Below are 23,491 nucleotides of genomic sequence, written 5' to 3'. Positions count from 1 at the left end.
TAATGTTAAAATTAAAAGGGATATTGCACCTATGATGTTGTGTATATGGCTCCTATAAGTATAAATATCTACATAAGCTTATTTATATATGTTTTAAAAGTGTTCCAGTCAATTTTTTTTCAATGTTGTTTGATTTTGTTTATAATTGTTGGGTATTTCTGATGGTCCGCTGTTTTCCTCTTATAGTTGATGTGTCTCCTTCGGTTTTGGTTTAATATCCAGAACTGCCTTCACTCAATCGATGTATGACTACTAAACAGCGGTATGAAATGAAATCACAAAAAGTACTGAGTTCCGAGGAAAATTCTAAAAGAAAATTCTGTAACTAAATGGCTACTGTTACTGTTGCCTTTAATTAGTACATAACTAAACATATATTTATATATAGGTGTAAATACTTTTCGTTCATTCATCCTGTCTATGCTTATATTTCTCTGACTATTTATAGTGTCTGTATACAATACAATTAGAGAGCCGTGGTGTAGTGGTTAGTGCATCGGACTACTAGCACAAAGGTTCCTGGTTCGATACCCGCTCCGGGATGAAAATTGAAGGGACTGTATTTTCGACTCTCCCTTTGCAAGTATGGTCTTGAGGGGACGATAAATGAAATTACCCGTGTTAAGAGAGAGCCTTGTAGATTTTGAAAAAAGAGCAGGTTAATGCCGCTACAAGGCAACACTCGCACCCGCAAAGTGGAAAGGGGTAAATATAAGTTGCAATAACTTGTTTCCCAATCCACTATAAATAAATATTTTTAAACTAAAAATAAACTACAATTAGAATTTCCGTCTGTAAAAAATGGTTTAAATATAAGTTGAAATCGAACTATGTGCCTGTCCAAACCAAGGAACCTTTAATTTCGTGGATGTCATTGCCTCGTTGATGTCATTGGTTCGAGGATGTCGTTGGTTGTTTTTAGACTAATTTGTTTATCCTTTTTTTGGGGGGAGGGGGGGGGGGGGTAATTTTAATGAGACTGTTAGCCCTGTAAGTGTTTTGTCACATCATAGTGTTTTGTAGCTTTATAAAGGTATGGATTCTGCTCGTTGATGGAGTACATTCAGTGACCTGTAGTTCTGAACATAGTTGTCTTTTGGTGTTTGTGGATTGCTTTTCTACTAGCAATCACATCACATGTGTTTGATTATGTCAACATCTCTTACAAGCGAACAGAAAAGACCCCGTTTTATTTAGGATTGACCAAATATGGGTCAACGGAATAAAATTCAAAATATAAGAACTATAGCCACGATTGTATACAGAAATGATGAGGATATATATATAATCCATCTTCGCAAGAGATTTTACGAATCTTTCCTCGACTATACAGATCACTTTTGAACTACTCTGTCGATCATTTTAAAGTTCATGAGAGAGATTGTAATATCCTGTAGATGCCGGTCAAATAGCGATACGATGTATGGTTTGTACTAAATATTACGAGATAAGGATGTTTGAGTCACACATAAACCAACATGGCTGACGTGTCTTTTCCTGCATACACTATCCTACTGCTTACCATAATTCATTCTTTTTCAATATTACCTATACAAGCTGAAAAAGAAAATGACGGCTTTGTATTAAACCAAATGATTACAGAAGTTCCAGATAAACAAAGGTAGGAATAAAAACTTATATATCTGAAATAGAAGATTTAAAGCCTACTCATAATTGTTCATCTACGTCTCTTAGTTTTTCACTTTTTTTGACAGCAACATGCGAGCAATACAAATAGACGTAGTGGGTACAAATGTAAAATAAATTAAATACAGTAGACAAAATTGTTCTATACTATTAATTACTATACAAAGTTGAAGAGCATTGAAGACCCACTATTTAAAAATAATGGTGCCAAATGCGGCTAATGTAATCTATGCATGGGATAAGAAAATCCTTAGTGTTTCGAAAAATTTATACTTTTGTAAACAGAAAATTTATAAAAACGATCATTTAATTTATATTAATGTCAACACCGAAGTGCTGACTACTAGGCTGGTGATACCCTCAGGACGAAACGATATAAAACAAACAACTCTGTCAACAAAGAAATAAAAAAGCAAAATAGCAAAAATACCGGTCTCAAAGGAAATTTCAAATCAAAAGTTCCTCATCATTAGGCAAAATCAGAAGCTCAAACACATCAACTGAATTTAAACAGTCATATTCCTTTCTTGGTACAGGCTTTTTATTTAAAAAGTAGATATATGTAAAATTGAAAATGGAAATGGGGAATGTGTCCAAGAGACAACAACCCGACCATAGAACACACAACCGCAGAAGGTCACCAATAGGTCTTCAATGCAGTGAGATAATCCCGCAGACAGAGGCGTCCTTCAGATGGCCCTAAACAAATATATATACTAGTTCAGTGATAATGGACATCATACTAAACTCCAAAATATACACAAGAAACTAAAATTAAAAATCATACAAGACTAACAAAGGCCAGAGGCTCCTGACATGGGAAAGGCGCAAAAATGCGGCGGGGTTAAACATTTATTTTTGAGATCTCAACCCTCCCCCTATACCTCTAGCCAATGTAGAAAAGTAAACGCATAACAATACGCACATTAAAATTCAGTTCAATAAAAGTGCGAGTCCGATGTCAGCAGAAGTAACAAAAGAAAATAAACAAAATGACGATAATATACAAATAACAACAGACTACTAGCAGTTATTGACATGCCAGCTCCAGACCTCAGTTAAACTGTTTGAAAGATTATGTCTTCATCATATGAATATCAGGCACAATTCATCCCGTAAGGGGTTTAATATCATACCATCATAAAATATAATTATGAGAAGAACATAACCCGTTTCATGCCAACTGGTTTTTAAATAAATGTTATTGATTCAGATGCAAATATAGTGAATCAATATTAAAGCCAAAATATGCAATCTCTAATGACCTGACAACAGTATCGTAACTATATTCCTTCTTTTTTTCGTCCTGAGGGTATCTCCTGTTTGTTTGTGTTGTGGTCCTGTGGTGTTGTGTTGTCGTTTCGGTGTTGTATTTAACTTTGCCATTAAAGTGCGAGGTTTGGCATGCCTTAAAACCAGGTTCAACCCACCACTTTTATTCCCCTTTAAAAGTGTCCTGTACCAAGTCAGGAAGATGGTCATTGTTATAATATTGTTCGTTTCTCTTTGTGTTGCATTTTAACGTTGAGTCGTTTGTGTTTTCTCTTATTTTTGAGATATTGAGATAAGACGTGGCACGGTACTTGTCTATCCCAAATTCATGTATTTGGTTTTCATGTTACATTTGTTATTCTCGTGGTGTTTTGTCTGATGATTGGTCTGTTTCTGTGTGTGTTGCGTTTCGGTGTTGTGTCGTTGTTCTCCTCTTATATTTAATGCGTTTCGCTCGGTTTTGGTTTGTTACCCCGATTTTGTTTTTTGTCCATGGATTTATGAGTTTTGAACAGCGGTATACTACTGTTGCCTTTATTTATAAGTCTGTTTTAAGATTTTGTAAGCTTCTGAGGTGAATACTTACATTTTTGTGCTTTGCAAAGAATATTACCATAAAAGATTGGATGTGATATACCAGAACGAATAAGAAGTCTGCATGTTGATTTGTATTTACGAATGATGCCCTTGTACCGATGATAAAATTTAGTTAATGTTTTTACTAATTTGTGATATCGAAAACCCTTGTGTAATAATTTTCATTGATACATAAATTTCGCTCGTTAAAATCTCAAACGTTGTTACATACACGAGCGAATCGTACAAGTTGAGATATATAAACACCGTAAGATGGTGACAAGAGAATGCCACCATCTTAAAATGGATAATTAACGATAGGAAATGAAAATTCATCTCTTTAATCATAATTTTTTGTATAAAGCTTTCCGTGAATGATATAGATATCAAGATCGAGGAAAGGGCAGTGGTCATTGTTAGTATTAGCTTTATTCAAAGTAAGTTCAACAGGATAAATTTCTTTACTATACATACTAAATTCGTCATTATTGAGAGCCAATATATCATCCAAATATCTAAAAGCATTATCTAATTTATGTATCAGATGTTGTTTCGATGGTCCGCAATAAGTGGTGGTGCACAGTTAGTCCCCACATATGCATTTTTTAATAAGCCAATAAGTATGATGATTAATGTTAATGTAATACGACAATATATTTACTTCGAGTAGACAACTATTTGTTCTTACTGCTCACTGCCAATGCTAATCGGTTAAACAGCAAATACCAAATTTAAAGTCTATGGTTTGCTTCTACCTGGTTTCGAACACAAGGCGAACACGCCAGCACGAGACCACCTAGGTCGGTAGTTCCTCCTAGACAGCAAAGCATGATTTCAACAAGATGTCTAATTTAATACAAGATAAATGTGTGATTAGAAGCTGTGTGAGTCACGAGACAATACTTTGATTGAGGAAATTTCTAACACTGGGTCTATACTGCTGATGGGTATACTACGAATGTTTTATCAGCACAGCATTTATATATTTGTTTAGTTCCGTTCACTCCTTAACTATAAAAAGTACTAGAAAACACCCATGACATCGCGATTCGTGAATAAATCTAAGAACCTACGCCTTATTCTAAATGTTATTAATGTGATCCAATAAAGTCGTGCTGATAATAAATTGCATTATTTACTCTACTTTCAAAATCTTCGAACCCGTCCTGGATTTCTTACTACAACCAGAAAATCTACGTGACATAGATTAAGTTTAGCAGATTTAATTCCTGTTTAATGACAAAGTTCATGACTTCGTTATTTTAGTATCATAATTTCGCGAGCAGTACGTCGACTGAGCATAATATGCGAAAGCGTATAAGACACAGATCGATAACAATTTCCGAATTTGAGTTTTCTCTAAAATCTGTGGAAATGTTTTGTTTGAAAGACAAATTTTGGAAGTACAAAACATTTAGACATCATCTCACAAATATTTCGGTGTTGCAGCTCAATGAAATTAATCTCCTCCTTTAGTAGTATAGATATCAAGAAATGTACATTATAAACAACAATTTTCAGAAATTATATTTCTATCTGATGCTTTGTGGCAGGTATTGGTCCGGACAAGACGGAGGTAATAAAACCATTTCAAATCAGAACAATAGTATTAATCTTAAATTGTTATCAGCCAGTTCTCAAATTGAGTAAACTTCTTTAATGATCATATTTTTTCTCAGTCCGTCTAGAAGGATTAAGTACAGAAGTAATGCTTTAAAATTAGAAATACTTTTGAAAATCTGTTTGAAACATTTAATTCAAATCGTAATTTTTCTGTATTTTAATGACTCTCCTTCAAATTTATTTTGTTTTGTGTGTTTTTGTAGTCGATAATTGGTGTCCTTAAGCTTGATTTTTGAATCTTTATTATTTACATCTTTGTCTTTTGACCTGATGCCAAATTGGCAATCCAATCACCAATTAGAACAGCTCAGTTATTTCATCACTACTCTCAGTCAAAGAAATAAAAGGTACATAAAAACGATGGAGATAAATCAATGGCAGCATAAATCATATTAGAATTTAGATGTACCTCTAGTTTAATTAGACAACTTTCGAGTTCGATGCATTTCCGTCAAAAACTCTGGTTTTAGTGAACATCATTCGTGCGTTTAGGGGCATCGTCACTTCCGTTCCTGGACCAATGTTGAGCGAATGGTTGGAAAACTATAATGCTATATTGCACGAATTATTCGGCAAAATAGATTTTCATAATTGACAATCAGCGCTGCTGTAATTAGGAAATTGTAATTAAGTACTTACAAAACAAATATTATTTGTACTTTATCCTGCACAATAACCATCACTAAGACGCTTGATGAACGTTAATAGTGCAGGGATACAGGCGATCCCCTCTATCTGGTAAATGACGTCATGAAGGCGCGCATAATTGACGATTTTTTTCCGGTGACGGATGAAATCGAAGGTGGTCTATTGTTTTACATTTTGTCTTGGCGGAGCCTTTATATCTTAATATACGGTATAGGTTTTTCTTACATCAAGTCATTTGATCTTTGATGACTCATTTGCACTCATACCACATCGCCAATTCTAGAATGATGAGTAAAATAGTGTCATAAGTATATTAGCGTCTTATGACATTAAATTACATAATACTAATTGTATATAAGAATCTTGAGAAATGTTTACAGTGATAGCTTTTACTTTAAAATTTCTTTATATTGATTTAGGATTCATGAAGCTCCCATTTTGTTGCAAAAGAAAAAAATGGTTAATCAAGCATATCATATTGCTGAACTTCAGGAGCTGCAGAAAGTAACTAAGGATAAAGACGATCAAAAAGCTGAAATTGAGGAATTGCGGACATTGATCAAGGTTCAATCCAATTGTAAAACTGAACTTGTGAAAATGTGGAAAGTTATCGAAGACCAAGCTATTGAAATTGGTAAATTGAAGAATATGCAAAACTTTGTACTCAAGGATTATGACAACGAGATAACCAACATAAAAGCTGGGACTGACATCAATCAAAATTTGAAGAACTCACAGTTTATACAACATGAACACATTTCTAATAACATATCCAAACAAGAGAAGAAACTGGCTGGAAAAAAGGTACCTGTTAAAGATTCGATCCACAAAACAAACCAGTCTTTAAACAACACTAGTATTGTGGGGTCTAAACTATACAAGAGACTTATTCAAGGTAAGATGTTAGGATCTTGTTCTGCTTTAATGTAAATAATAAAACTATTAATAGTTTAAATATTTCATTACTTTCGGAAGGGAAAGGCATATCGACTCTTTTGGGGTAAGAGGTGATCGGCAGCTGTATCCCTAATTTCCTTTTTTTTTTTAAACACAACTGTGAATCTTCTCAGATTTGGTTTTAACAATCATTCTACTTATACATAACATATTTACACTTTTTTATAGAGAGGTAAATAGATGTGACAAATATCTGGTGTATTCAATCGTATCTGAGAAAAAATTGACATCTGAAATGATTCAGTTGCATTTGTTTCAATCAGTAATTTTATGTTTTTTCTAAATTTCGTGACTCTATAACTTGAAAGAAGAGACTTTTTACACGCGGGTCATGCCCACCACTCATGACACCTTATATGCCTTCTTAATTTCGCGACCCTATTACTTATCAAGAAGCTTGAGGTAAGAGACTTTTTCACGCGTCTCATCCCTACCACCTATTACATTGTCACTACCCCACTCCGAGATATGTTGTTAAAGTTATAGTAGGGACCCCTGGATGCCCGTTTATAGTCATTTTTGGTTGTTAGGTTGCTATTGTTTTGGCGTTCATGTCAGCAATAAATAAGCAATTGGGAAGTGTTTGTCAAAAGGATTTCATATTTATAATTGATATTTATTCCTTTCTTTTAAAACCATTCTGTACTAAAAAAAAGTCAGTACAAAATAAATATGTTGATGGTCTTTAGCTAGAAATCATTCACACCTTATGATGACGTTTAGTGAAGCTTTCGAAGGGCTCATTTCAGCTTTACCACTTAGAACCCTGTGATGATCGCTTCCTTGTTGCACCAACCCTCTATCAAGTATATATTGATAAAAAATACAATCTAGGACATCTTATCCACTGTGAGATTCAAACTTCATATGCAAGGACTGTTGAAAGTTTGCCTTATAAAAATGTTAGGTTTACATTTGAGAAGCTCAAATTAATTTGCTTTCTTTGAATCAAAGTGATATTTTAATTAGTATGATTGACCTCTTCATTAACCAGATATTTATATCTACGTTAGCCATCATGTTAAATAAACTAAAGTTTTACTAAGCAAATATTCTTTGATTGTTTTTCTTTAAGTTCGGCTCTTGTCAATCATTACAATTACAAAAAAAACTATCTGATTAAAGTTATCCCAACAGTTAATTTATTCCACATCACTTTAAATGTTTATCTATAATTTTACATTTGGACTAGCTGGTTCTGGTGGTGTCGCATTCAGTGTTTATCTTGACCACGACACCGATTCTGGCGCACAACAAGTTTTGAAATATAACAGGGTATGTATTTTATAAAAGGAAAATCGATGTCTTTTGTTGCTCTACATCTTCTGAAATATACAGGGTGGTAATCTTTAGTAATTTGCGTGAGAAAAATTTGAAATTTTAAGTATTGAACTTAGGAATAGAGATACAAAATGTCCATGGAGTGATGTTGTACAATGGCTTTCATGGATAAACATATCTATTCAAAAGAGAGACGAAAGATAACAAAGGGACAGTCAAACTCATAGATTGGAAATAAACTGACAACGCCATGGCTAAGAATAAAAAGACAAACAGACAAAAAATAGTACAGAAGACACAACATAGAAAAACATACTGACTGAGCAACCCAAACCCCACCAAAACTGGGATTAATCTCAGGTGCTCTTGAAGTGTAAGCGAATCCTACTCCGCATATTCAAACTATATTCGCAGTTATATTTTTTGCAAATTTCCCTTTTGTTAATTATGTTTTTATTTATTGTTGTAGATAATTACAAACGAAGGAAATGGATACAATGTACATACGGGGTCTTTTACATGTCCGGAAAGTGGAATGTATTTGCTGTTTTTCAGTATTGGAGAGAGAGGCGACACTATACCTAAAGGCGCTTATATCTATCTAATGGTCAATAGCGTGAACGTTATAGATGCGGCAGTAGACTCTTATCATAACGCACAAGATCTTCAAGGCGGAAATACAGTTATCATTCGTCTTAAAGCTGGGGATGTTGTATTCACCGAGGTTGCTGTCGGGGGTCATAGTGAAGGATCAACAGGATTACGCCTCACTTCGTTCTCTGGTGTTCTTTTATACCCTTAAAAAGTGTTTTACTTTATCTAATAAGAAAATATGTCTATCCGAGTATGATGGGTTTATTTCATTACATCTTTGAATGTTAAAATGTGTTTAGTTTTTAATACTGACTAAAACAATCCTAAACTCACCTTCTATTGCAGTTTTAATATCATGTTATATACCATTCATTCCATTTCATTTGACACTTCATTGAAAAAACTGTATCAATTTTTAGAAAACAGGGATATGTTTAGTTAAAAGCAAACCGCGCTGAAGTAAGTCCATTGTTCATTTTACATTTTTACAAAATTCCATAATGAATGATGAAATCAAAAAATCAAACACATCAAACGAATGGATAACAAATTTCATATTCCTAACTTGGGACAGGCATTTTCATACTTTGAAAATGGTGGAATATACCTAGTTTCAAAACTAGCTAAACCTCTCATTTGTATGAAAGTTGCATAAAAATCATGTGTAATATTGAATTGTTAGTTGTTATCTCATAGTTCGTTTCTGTGTGTGTTGCATTGTCGTTTTTTGTTTTGTTGCACTTCAGTGTTTCTGTTGTTTCGTTGTTTTCCTCTTTTAGTTGATGTGTTTACCTCAGTTTTAATTTGTAACTCGAATTTGTTTCTCTCAATCGACTTATGACTTTCGAATCGCGGTATACTACTGATGCCTTTATCTGTAATAGATGCCGTCCGGTATGACGGTCGGAGAAATTTGGATACTGAAAAATAAGGTTATATTTAAAAGGGTCAGACAAAAGCAACAGTAGTATATCGGCTTTCAAAAGTCATAAACCGATTGAGAGAAAACAAATCTGGATTATAAACTAAAACCGAGGGAAAACACGTAAGGCATAACAGGAAAAGAAGACGCCAACATACATAGAAATGAACTATTTGATAACAACTGCCATATTCCTTACTAGGTACAGGACATTTTAAGAAATACATGTTGGGTTAAACCAGGTGTCATGGATAGCCAAACATCACGCTTAGTGACAATATTAAAAAATATCGTGGAAATAAACTCATCATAGATACCAGGACTAAATTTAGTATATACGCCAGACGCGCGTTTCGTCTACAATGACAACACTACGTGACAGAAATCCGCACAAACACACCCAAGAACATTCATTACAATTCGAACAGACGGACGACAGCAATAATAAACCACAATCTAAGGCGTGGGAAACATTACAGTAATTAGTTTAGAAACAGACACCTCGTATAGATCAACAAATTCATGATGGTGTCCGTAAAATTTACGGAGCGTCATCTTCAATGCTTTCTCCTCATAACTCTGTTGGAACAGTTTCTGCGTAAGGAGCACACTCAAATCGAGCATGCGCGTGCATAACGTATCAATTGAGATATGTCCACACCATACGAAGTAGCAGAGGGTATTTTACTGCTGAGAAATGGGAAATTGATGATTGGGAAGTAGTATCCCTAACTTCAAGTTAACTGGGATATATGGTACTGACTGAAATATGGATAATTCAGTGATAGAACATCATCAATATAACTGAAAGTAAATTAGAGAATTTGTCAAGGTGCATTTTCTACATTTGAAAATGCCTGTACCAAATCAGGAATATGACAGTTCTTGTCCATTCGTTTTTGATGTGTTTTGTCATTTGATTTTGCCATGTGATTATGGACTTTCCGATTTGTTTTTCCTCTGAGTTCAGTATTTTTCTGATTTTACCTTTTCATTGTGTCGTTACGAAGGTTCTGAATTAATTCTGCTTCATACGGTTATAAAAACAAGTCGGCAAATAACAAGTTGGCAACCTCTCTCAGCACGAGACAGCAGATTTAACGTCCCCATTCTGACCGGACGCAATGTATCCTTGAAAAATTATACACAAATGCTTTTAAGCAAGGAATAATTCATGTTTTCTGCACCTGTCTAAATATATTCGTAAAAAAAGTAAGACAATGGCAGACACCAAATGATGGCATGAAAATTAAAGGCAACAGTAGTATACCGCTGTTTAATAGTCATAAATCGATTAGGCGAAAACAAACCGGGTTACAAATCGAAACCGAGGGTAACACATCAACTATAAGAGGAAAACAAAGGAAATTAGAGAAACACTGAACTGATACAAAAACAAACGCCAACAGAGAAACAGACTTTATAGCTTGTTGTTCGGTGTGAGCTAAGGCTCCGTGTTGAAGGCCGTACTTTAACCTATAATGGTTTACTTTTTAAATTGTTATTTGTATGCAGAGTTGTCTCATTGGCACTCACACCACATCTTCCTATATCTATTTGATAACAAGTACTAGTACAATGTTCCTAATAAAATCAACGGTACCAATTTTGTTGCACCAGATGCGCATTTCGACAAAATATGTCTCTTCAGTGATGCTCGTGGCCAAAATATTTGAAATCCAAAGCTTATATAAAAGATGAAGAGCTATAATCCAAAAGGTCCAAAAAGTATAGTCAAATTCGTGAAAGGAATCAGAGCTTTGCATGAGGGAGATACATTCCTTAATTTATAATAATTTCTAATATTTTGTAACAGCAAATTTAAATAACACAAAAAATCCGTATTTTCATGCCAGTACCGAAGTACAGGCTACTGGGCTGGTGATACCCTCGGGGACTAATAGTCCACCAGCAGAGGCATCGACCCAGTGGTAGTAATAAAATCAACGGTACCAATTTTGTTGCACCAGATGCGCATTTCGACAAAATATGTCTCTTCAGTGATGCTCGTGGCCAAAATATTTAAAATCCAAAGCTTATATAAAAGATGAAGAGCTATAATCCAAAAGGTCCAAAAAGTATAGTCAAATTCTTGAAAGGAATCAGAGCTTTGCATGAGGGAGATACATTCCTTAATTTATAATAATTTCTAATATTTTGTAACAGCAAATTTAAATAACACAAAAAATCCGTATTTTCATGCCAGTACCGAAGTACTGGCTACTGGGCTGGTGATACCCTCGGGGACTAATAGTCCACCAGCAGAGGCATCGACCCAGTGGTAGTAATAAAATCAACGGTACCAATTTTGTTGCACCAGATGCGCATTTCGACAAAATATGTCTCTAAATTACTCAGTACAGGACATTTTAAGAAAAAATGGCTTCTTCAACTTGGTTAAATGACTTGCCAAACCTCCCGCTTAATTGCATAATGCAGATATTCTTCAAGGAAATAGACAATGGAGGACACCAAGTGATGGCACGAAATTACATAGTGTATGGAATAAGTACTCTAATGCATTAATTCTTTGTGGAAATAAGACAATGAAGGACACCAAGTGATGGCAAGAAATTACCGACATCATTGAAAAAAGGTACACAAATGCAATTATTCTTAAAGAAAATAATACAATGACGAACACAAAATGATGGCACGAAATTACATAGTGCAGTTATTCTTCAAAGGAATCAGACAATGATGGCCACCAAGTGATGGCTTAAAATTACCAAGTGCATAGACAAAGCTACATAATACAGGCATTCTTCAAAGATATAAGATAATTTATTACAAAAGAGATGTCACGAAATACATATTGCATGGAAAAAGTAGCATCGGACAATCTACATGTACGCTTACAGGGTAATAGGGAATCAAAATGCAAAAAATAAAGAAATAGCATATTAATACTGCTACCCTCTACCCTTTATCCCGTTATTACAAAAGATACCTTAGACTTCATTTAAAGGCTTATTGATATAGAAAAAAGGATATAGATGATAGGTGCCATAACGCCGGTTATCAAAAAAAATGACAAAATATGCGTTACAAACGAATAACAAAAATAGCATATTACTGAATTATGGAACAGGCTGCTACTCTTCATCCCCTTATTACAGAGCTGCAGTTCGTCATACATAGAGAATGGACTGTTGCAATGTTATATGTGGTATGTCCAGGATGTTACCGTACCTTAAATTATATACTTTCTTAAATAGACCAGTTTCTCACACACTGGAGCATAGTGTAAGTCTCAAGTACCATTGTCCTTATTTTTCTCACCTGCAGAAATGAAAACTTGTAAACTAAGAGGCATCCAGCATGATTTCATTTGATGAAGTATAACCCTTATATACAAATCGGAGCGCTCTCTTCTATACTTTTCAAACGCCTCAGAGTTTGTGTCCTTGCAGAGGTACCACGCTAGAGAACAAAAAATAGGATTACTTAAAAAATAAAGTATAGAATATTTTACTTGTCCTCTTTATTTATTTTTTATTCGAGTGTCACTGATGAGTCTTTGATGCACTTCTGTGCTGACATGAATTATCATTGATATGGTCATATTTATAAATTAACTGTTTTCAAAACTTTTGAATTTTTGAAATACTAAGGCTTGTCTACCCCAGAATAGATTACCGTAGCTGTATTTGACAAAACTTTTGAATTTTTGAAATACTAAGGCTTGTCTACCCCAGAACTCAATGCTCATCAATCTAGTACTTTATTTGGCCTTTATAACTTTTTTGGATTCAAGCGTCACTGATGAGTCTTTTGTAGACGACACGCGCGTCTGACGTAATACAAAATTTAATCCTGGTATCTATGATGAGTTTATTTATTGTAAAGTTAAACGAAACACACGTCTAGCGCAAATACAAAATTTCAATCCTGGTATCTATGATGGGTTTATTAACAACCACTTGGTCGATGCCACTGCTGATGGAGTTTTTATTCCTCCAGGGTATCACCAGACCAGTAGTCAGCACTTCTGTATTGACATTATCATTGATATGGTCGTAATTATGAATTAACTATTAGAAAAAAAACTTTACATTTTTTAAATACTAAGCTTTTCTACCTCAGGAATATATTACCTAAGTTTTGTGTGGCAAAACGTTTAGGAATTGTTGGTCCTCATTGCTCTTCAACTTAGTACTTTATTTGGCTTTTTTAACTTATCTCGATTCCAGCGTCACTGATTAGTCTTTTGTAGAGCAAACGCGCGTCTGGTGCAAATACAAAATTTCAATTCTGGTATGTATGACGAGTTAATTACATTATAAAAATTGATACAACAAACAAACATTTATCATCCTTCTTCTTATGAACTATATATCTCTTTAACAGATATACGCGTCTGCACTGACGATTCACTTTCAATTACTCTTATATTTGCCATACTGAAAAATTTTACAGAAAAAATATAATTAATTGTGTAAGTACTTGCAGGAATTAAACTCAAAGATGTATTTCTATTTCCCACTTGATGTTCATCGATTTTAACATGTCATTGTTCAGTGTCTTTTCTGCAACCGCTGATGTAAGTGTTAAAGTGTAATATTAACTTTAAAAAACTCAGTTCATTCATTAGTTAATCACCAACAAAAGTTTTTTTTATATTGCTTTCTCTTTATTTTAAAAAGAGTCTGTCCAAGATTTGTTAATTCGGTGGAGATTTGACAAAGATGTTAAAGTTTTAAATATTTGACAACATTCTGTTCATAAATGATGGCTGACAAAAAAATAATTTATAACCACTCCTAAGTAAATACAAAAACACGGTTAATGAGCTTACCATTATATTCCATAATAATAAACACGGTTAATGAGCTTACCATTATATTCCATAATAATAAACACGGTTAATGAGCTTACCATTATATTCCACAATAATAAAGAAACTTCTGTAAACGTTTCGTGAAATTTGATGAATGACAAAATTGATGGTATAGGTATTCTATCTAGCCCTTCGTGTAACTCGGTGAATGTGATGAATATTTTCAACTCGACTCCTCGACGTAGACGCAGTCATGGTCATCGTCATTATACATCACCTTCTCTGCATGATGTCTCTATTTAATAATGACTTGCTGTCATTCATACAAAAGCCGTAAGTTATTCATCACATTCGCACGAAACTTTATGCATTACCCCTTTCAAAGCTTTATTCTTTGTTCAATTTATGTTTGGAATCCACTGTAACAAACCCTCATTCAAACCAATACAAACTTCAAGCTATAATTTTGGATATTGCAAGTCACAGACTTTTCAAGCCAGTTCGCATTGGAAAAGATGAAAAAGAGAAAAGATCTTTTCTAAATCTTTCCTTTGCCAACAAAGGTCTCGATGGCGTCAACCTAGGCAATATCCTTCATCATAAATTAGTTCAATCGAAAATACCTCCTTATTTCAAAGACCAGTCTGTACCAATAATTTCTTATACCTATACCAAACTTATTGCAACTAAAATTTTCAATAACAAACGCGTTTTGCAGAATCTCGATATTGACGACTTCAAGTCTAAACCTCCTGATTGCACTTGTGCTAGTTCCCAATTCATATATAATCCTGCTGGCCACGTTATTACCGGTGACCTTAACATTGTTAATAACACTTCTCTACGAAACGTGTTATCGAAAGGTCCGAAATATCGTGAGCCTAAATCCATCAAATGGAAATACAACTTTAAAATATTGATGGACTCAGTCGAGGATTATGCCAGGCAATGGGCTAAACGTGAAAAGAAGATGTAGACACTCTATCCGAATGGATTAAGGCAGTGAGGTCGTTAATACAAATCAGAATCAAGAAACTGAATGGGTCCATCAATGCCAATGCTACGTCAATCTTTAAAGACCCAAATGTTGCTAAACACGTATCCGACCTCCATGATAAATATGTTGTTGTCCCCGCAGACAAAGCCCCAAATAACATCGTTTTTGTCTGTAAAAGTCACTACATTAATTGCTTGATAAACGGATTAGGTATAGACAATTCACTTGGAAACTCAACATATACCCTCACGACACTTACCAAAGAGGAAATCCTGGATAATCATAGGTCTGTTATTTGTTCCTTTGGTATTTCAACCAAAGATGAAGAACTGGATCTTCCATCACTGTATTGGATACCTAAACTACATAAGTGTCCTTTCAAACAACGGTATATTGCTGGGTCTTCCAAGTGCTCCACGAAACCTCTTTCTAAACTATTAACATCTATTTTATCAGCAATCAAAGACGGGCTTCAAAGTTATTGTGAAACTGTCTATTCTAGAGGTGGCGTGAATCAGATGTGGATACTTAAAAATTCCAAAGATCTTTTAGAGTACATACAATCTAACTCTCTTTCATCTTGTAACAGTATTAAAACATTTGACTTTTCTACTCTGTACACAAGTATTCCACATTCCAAACTAAAAGACAAATTGAAAGAGTTGGTATTACTTTGCTTCATAAAAAAGAATGGCCAACGTAGATACAAGTATCTTGTCTTAGGGAGGGATAAATCATACTTCGTAAAGAATCACTCTGATTCAAACAAAAAATTCTCTGAAACCGATATTATCAAGATGCTTGATTTCTTGATTGACAACATATTTGTAACGTTCGGAGGACGTGTTTTTTAACAGACTGTCGGCATCCCAATGGAAACAAACTGTGCCCCTCTACTTGCCGACTTGTTTCTTTATTATTATGAGGCTGACTTCATGCAGGAACGTCTTTGGTGACTATGTGGAACGCATCTATCCCATCGAATTGGAGATAAAGGATACTACAGATACAGTTAAGTCGGCTTCATATCTTGACTTACATCTAGAAATTGACAATGAGGGTCGGTTGAAAACAAAACTTACGACAAAAGAGATGATTTCAGCTTTCCAATTGTGAACTTTCCATTTCTAAGTAGCAACATTCCAGCAGCACCTGCATACGGGGTATATATCTCCCAATTGATACGATATTCCCGTGCTTGCATTTCCTATCATGATTTTCTTGATAGAGGTTTACTGCTCACAAGGAAGCTATTAAACCAAGAGTTCCAAATGGTGAAGTTGAAATCATCCCTTCGTAAATTTTACGGACGCCATCACGAGTTGGTTGACCGTTATGGAATAACCGTTTCACAAATGGTATCGGATATGTTCCTTACGTCGTAACTACAATCCCCTTCCCTTTCATGAATGTGACCTACCGAATTAGACTATTTACCGGATTTGTAATCACATAAGCAACACGACAGGTGCCACATGTGAAGCAGGATCTACTTACCCTTCCGGAGCACCTGAGATCACCTCTAGTTTTTGGTGGGGTTCGTGTTGTTTATTCTTTAGTTTTCTATGTTGTGTCATGTGTACTATTGTTTTTCTGTTTGTCTTTTTCATTTTTAGCCATGGCGTTGTCAGTTTGTTTTAGATTTATGAGTTTGACTGTCCCTTTGGTATCTTTCGTCCCTCTTTTGAAAAGGGTTGTTGATATTCTGAAATACCGTTTACCCTTGTATGTTTATCTCCAAAAACCAAGTCCATCCAACACTAAATTAGGGAGAAACTGAAAAAAATATTCATAAAAGTTTTGTTTCACTTGGCATCTCTTATAAAAAAAAATGAAAACAACACGTTATATAAATATCATGCGTCAGAAGAGCTTTTCTGGATTAACCTTCATCAGAAACACTCAAAGCCCTGTATTTTAAGTACCTGTCTTTGTAAAAATCATGCAGAAGGTGATTCATGACATGTCACAGAAGTATTTTTTTTTGCCCTATATCATAAGAACTTTGGTAGATGAGTAAAATTCTGTCTTTATTTTCCCTGTATTATGCCCGTTGCCATGGTAACCATCAAATCAACATTTTGCTTGAATATGTGAAAAAAGACCCTTTTTGAAAATATAAAATAACGGAATTTAAAGTCCCATAGAAATATTGTTAATCAATACAAACAATATGTATATTTACAGTATTGACAAACAAAACCCCAAACTATACAAAAACATTAAAATTGTGCATTTACTAAATAGTTTGTTTCCATAGCAACCATTTAAAAATGTGTTAAATTTCGAAAATGAAAAATTTCAAAAACTCCTAAATTTTAAATCTGTTTATCTCCCAAGACCAACAATACCATGAAATGTCATTGAAAAATTTTGAAAGACCACATTCTATATATTCATAAAATAAAAAGAAAGTCGTGCGTTTTTTTTTCTTTAAAAAAAAATTTTTAGTCAAAAATTGTCAATTTTCACCAAAATTCAGATTAACAATCAGATGAATAATCAAACATTTAGCAACTTAAAAAGCTAAAATATTCCATTTATATGTGCAATTCTGACACGCATTTGTTAATTTTAAACAAAAATATATAGTAAATGAAGATAGACTTGTACAAAATGAAAAATCATCACTCTGGGTATGGTCCACCCCCCTTTTTTCGATGTTTTTTTTTTTTTTTTTTTCAAAATTATAAAATTTGTTGAAAAAAAACGTGGTATCTCATTTAGTTTACTTGTGAACTAAGTATTTTAAGAATTTAAGCATAACACAACTTCTAAAGTTGAGGGCATCATATGTACCCCCTCCCTTCAATCTTATATGTAAGATTTATCAGAAGTTTAAAAAAAAAATTGGTAATACGCATAACCCGTTGTCGTATCTAAGACTGATGCTGTCAGTGAAAAAGAATAATGTTGAATCCAAAACTTAATTACTAGTAAGTCTATGTATAAAAATAAGACGATGTGTTGTAATTGTCAATGAGACAATTAACTCTCCACCAGAGAGCAAAGACATAGAAATAAACAACCACAGGTCACCGTATATCCTTCAACAATGAGCATAACATGATTATCTAGAAAAACAAATCTTAATGAACATTTTTAAAAAAATAGCTCAGGATACTTGTCTTTCAAAATGGCTATAAAAAAGTTACAGGAACAATTTAATGCAACTCATTGTTGGTTTTTGAAACAGATTAATGCTTTAAAAACTTTAAACCTAGACTAAGATCTGTTAAGCAAGAAGGTTCACCCTGAAATGTCTGGTTGGTTTTATTTATCATTGAATTACTTTTGAAACTCTGTAAGTGTTATGTAAAGATTTTAATACAAGTATCATATTAACTTAACATTATCAATGTTCTAAGAAAATGAGGTCAGTGTAAGATGAACTATGTCAGACAGACGAAAAAGAGAGAACAGAAACGGAAAATTCAGCATTTTTTCCAATTTATAAGGGGCATAACTTATTGACAGTACATGTTAAACCAATAACATTCTAACTGTTCTGAATTTTATGGAAATAAGCATTGTGTATAAGTTTCAAATAATTTGGTTGTGGCAAACTTCATGAACTTAAGTTAGAGAACGGAAACAAAAAAGTCAGCACTTTTTTCCATTTATATAATGGTATAACTCTGGAACGGACGTACTTACGGACAAGGGTACACGGTGGGGGCATACAAATTCTACATGTTCTATCTGAGGAAAAATATACCAACGATCTACATTAAATTGTGCAAGAATTTGTCAATGTTTCTATTGTATATGGTGGAAAAGGACAGCTTGTCTATTATTATTATTTTTAAAAACCTAACTGATTATTATTTGTATACGGCAGAATAATCGATTTTTTTTTATGGTTCTCAAAACATATTTTCCTTGTGGCCTTGAGGACAATTTGCTGGTCCTAACTATTATATACTGTTTTGATTCTCAAACCTTTATGACAACCATGTGCAATGACCATTCATTGAATTTTTTCTAATTTAATCAATTGTTATATTTACACATTTTTATGCCCCCGCAGTGGCGGAGGGGGCATTAAGGTTTACCCTTGTCCATCCCTCAGTACGTCCCAAAGTTGGTTTCTGTTCTCTATCTTTAGTTTGCCTCAACCAAATGTTATGAAACTTAATCACATTGCTTATTACCATAAAACACAGACTTAGTTTGAATTTTGGTGGTGTCACTTAAACCGTCCAAGAGTTATGCCCCTTTACAGATAGAAAAATTGCTGAATTTTCCGTTTATGTTCTCTAACTTTAGTTTGTCTTTACCAGATGTTATTAGAATTATACACAATGCTTAAAACCACCATATACAGATCAACTTTGAATTTTGGTGGTGTCACTTTCACTGTTCTATGCAATGCCTCTTTATAGAGGAAAAAAGTTGCTGAATTTTTTGTTTTGTATTTCTTTCTTTAGTTTGCCTCAACAAAATGTTATGAAACTTTTACACAATACTTATCACCATAAAAGTTAGTACACAATTGGTAAGTGTCACTTTTACTGTTCTTCAGTTATGTCCGTTTATAACTTTTATGATATGCAAGCGGGAGCATCATCTGTGTCCAATGGACACATTCCGCATGTATTTCAAATCTTTTACATAAGTTAGATTAATTTTATTATATATTAGAATAGAAAGAAAGGTTCTGTAGTTCTTCTTCAATTTCAATTTTAACCCAGTTAAATTGACATAGTGACAAATAAGTGTTTGCATAAAGGTTTTGATGTACATGTCGATTTACATTGGAGGTAAATAATAACAGCCATTATGTGTACATAATCTGACTCTGCGCAATAGTATACTAGTCCACAAAAGAAACGATACAAGGCAATGTATTTTCCATAGATAATGAAATTGGATACACTGTACCAAGCTTAAAACTTTCCATTGGTCTAATCTTTACAGAGTGTTATTTTCTTATCAAAACCACTGTTTTAAGACAAAAAAAATAAAATATTTTTTTATTTTTGTTATATCAAAAATAGTATTTTTATAAATAAAAAATTAAGTTCTATAATGATGGACAATGGACTTTTTTTAAAGAGTTATGACCCTTAAAAATATTAAAATTTATGGAAAGTGGCCTCGTTAGCGCTCTCGATGGTACAAGTTTTTAATTTTTTATTTTCAGTTTATTTCTAATAGGACGGACGTAGTTTTTTTTAGCTCACCGTTTCAAAGGAACTGTGAAATTTGCCATCACTTGGCGTCCGTCGTCGTCTGTTCGGTGTTAAATATTTGAAACATTTTCACTGAAACTACTGAACCAATTCCAGTAAAACTTAAACTGAATGATCCTTAGGATATCTAGAATAAAGTTTGTGTTTTATTTTCAATTTTGTAAAAAAACATGGCCGCCATGGGTAAAAATAGAACATAGGGGTAACATGCAGTGTGTAGCTTATATCTCAAACACTAAAGCCTTGAGAGCAAATTTTCAGATAAATCTAACAACCCATTGTTGGGTTGCGGCCACTAAATTGTTAATTGTACGGAAATTTTGCAGTTTTTGGTTATTATCTTGAATATTATTAATAATAATAATAATAATAATTCTTTATTTAAAGAGGGTTACACAGTTAGCTATAAAGCTAATCTTCCCTGAGGCCCTCATGAAATACAATGAAATATAACAAACAATTACAAAATATCAAACAGACACACATACATGAATAATGAAATAAAAAATTGTTATGAAATATACAATTTTCAAAACAGGCAAAAGTTACAAATTCATATATGACATGTATAGTATTGGCATTAACAATATCATAAGTTTGAGTAAGTGTGTGAAAATTATTATGCATATAAAAAACGCACAGCATCTTAATGTTCCATCAAGTAATTTTTTAAATCTTTTTTGAATGAGCTTGTACTTGAGGTTGATTTTTTCAGGGATATTGGTAAGTTATTCCATAAAATAGATCCTGAATATATAAAAGATTTCTTATAAAGCTCTGTTTTGGCTTTTGGAACTTGTAAATTTTTGCAAGAGGCATTTCTCAAACAATATTGGTTTATTTCTGGCATTTCTTTAAATTTTTCAGTGAGATATACAGGGGCTTCATTCTTAAGGCATTTATGCATCAAAACTGATTTGTAGTATGAGATTCTGTTCTCTACTGTCATGACAAAGATAAACTGTAAACAGCACAACTTTCAGCAAAGTAAGATCTACAAATAAGTTTATATGACCAAAATTGTCAATTGAATCCTGTGGAGTTATAGCCCTTTAAAGAATTTTTTCACAATTTGTTCATCTAGTTTGCTTACTTTAAAAAAAGTCTTCTTCTGAATATGCTAAATCGATTTCGGCCCAACTTGGGAGTATCTTGTATAAACTTTGTATTTTATTTCCTTGTACTTCAAGAAACTTAGCCACTATGGCTAAAATGGAACATAGGGGTAAAATGCATTTTTTTGCTTTTGAAGAAAAAACGACAGATACAAAGAACATTTAAATGGAATTTTTAAGCCACTCATTGATATATATTGAAAGACACAAATAATCATTGATGCAAAATTTATGAAACTAGGACAGAGTCAATTTTAAAGACCATGAAATAGCACTTAAAGATTTTAAATTTCAATTTGCACAAAACAAGTGTAATTAGGGACGCAGCTATCCTTCATTCAGTTTTCAGCCTTTCGGCTATTTTCTGTTGATTGCTTGGGTTGTTGTCTCTTTGACACATTCCCCATATCTAAAAAAAGATCTTAATATATAACCAGGTGCTCCGCAGGGCGCAGCTTTATACGACCCCAGTGGTTGAACCCTGAACAGTTAGGGCAAATTTGGTCACAATATTCAAGCTTGATTCTGTCTGAATTTGGATTGTGATCAAATTTTTGAAATAATATAGGTTTTTGTCACAAAATTAATGTGGTCAAAGATCTAACAAATCTATTGCACAATACTGTGCAATTGAAGATTTCTTCTTGAAACTTTTCAAAATTCGAAATTTGAAAAATTTTGAAAAAAAAGGAAGCCCTTCAAAAATCGTAAACAAAAAATCCCCCCCCCAATTTTTTTAAACCCCCTTGGAGCAATAACCCTTAAACTCAATCCCGTGCTTTCCATTGCAGTATTGAACATTGTAGTACAATTTCACAGAGATCCATACAATTACACATAAGTTATTGTCTTGAAACTAGAAAAATGCTTGTTTTGACCCCTTTTTGGCCCTTAATTCCTAAACTTTGGCCCCATTACCCCTAAAATGAATCCAAACCTTCTACTTGTGCTTTTAAACATTGCGATATGATTTCAGAGCAATTGAAATACTTCTACACAAGTTATTATCCTGAAACTAAAAAAATGCTTGTTTTTGGGCCCCTTTGGCCCCTAATTCCTAATCGGTTGGGACCATCATCCCCAAAATCAATCCCAACCTTCCTTTTGTGGTATTGAACCTTTCTGAAAAAGTTTCATGAAGATCTATTCACTTAAACTAAAGTTATTATCCGGAAAGCAAAGGATTTATAAAAACCCGATAATTTAAAGAGCTTTATGCCCCAAAATAACCTTATTTAAAAATAGCCAAATCCATCTAAGGCCAACTTTGCCTGAGGGAGTTGAAACATTAGTTTCATTATGATTTCAAATTTTATAAATGGACAGTTTTAAGAAAGGATTATTATAAATCATTGCAGTACTAAAGCAGGAGAAGATACTAAATGCATATTCAGAACTCATCATGTCATAAAAAAATATTAGAATGTAATTGCAAAATTAAAACCAGATGCTCCGCAGGGCGTAGCTTTATACGACCACAGAGGTTGAACCCTGAACGGTTGGGGCAAGTATGGACACAACATTCAAGCTGGATTCAGCTCTAAATTTGGATTGTGATTAAATAGTTGACACAGCATAGGTTTCTGACACAGAATGAATGTGTTCTAATGAACTTAAAATTTTTGTTTTCTCTTAGAGCAATTCACTATGCTGTTGAATATTAATCCTCTCAAAAAAATGTTTGAAGAAATTTTCTTTTTTATTTATGAAATTTCAAATGAGAAAAATTGAACCCAATTTTTTTAATCACATCCCCCTTTCCCTTATTCCAAAACTAATCTCAATTAAAATTTCTAATGGAGTTTGCAACAATAACTGCTTGTTATCACTGAATGGTAAAGATTATTTTAATTTATCAGTTGGTAGTAAAAAGTGAATATACAT

The 23,491-nt window shown here is 33.5% G+C and overlaps 1 protein-coding gene across 1 annotated transcript; it reads left to right on the top strand.

The window, feature by feature from the left end:
- Positions 1-1,444: 1,444 nt before the first annotated feature.
- On the top strand, positions 1,445-8,888 carry LOC139513886 (uncharacterized). The gene is made up of 4 exons (XM_071302826.1): positions 1,445-1,621; positions 6,186-6,661; positions 7,916-7,998; positions 8,474-8,888. Exons 1-4 carry the CDS (start codon positions 1,479-1,481, stop codon positions 8,804-8,806), a joined length of 1,035 nt encoding a protein of 344 aa, XP_071158927.1. The 5' UTR covers positions 1,445-1,478; the 3' UTR covers positions 8,807-8,888.
- The last annotated feature ends 14,603 nt before the right edge of the window (positions 8,889-23,491 follow it).

The sequence above is a fragment of the Mytilus edulis genome, chromosome 2 (genome assembly GCF_963676685.1).
Source record: "Mytilus edulis chromosome 2, xbMytEdul2.2, whole genome shotgun sequence".
Taxonomy (NCBI): domain Eukaryota; kingdom Metazoa; phylum Mollusca; class Bivalvia; order Mytilida; family Mytilidae; genus Mytilus; species Mytilus edulis.
The sequence above is the reverse complement of the archived record's forward strand: the minus strand, read 5'-3'. Positions and strand labels throughout refer to the sequence as shown.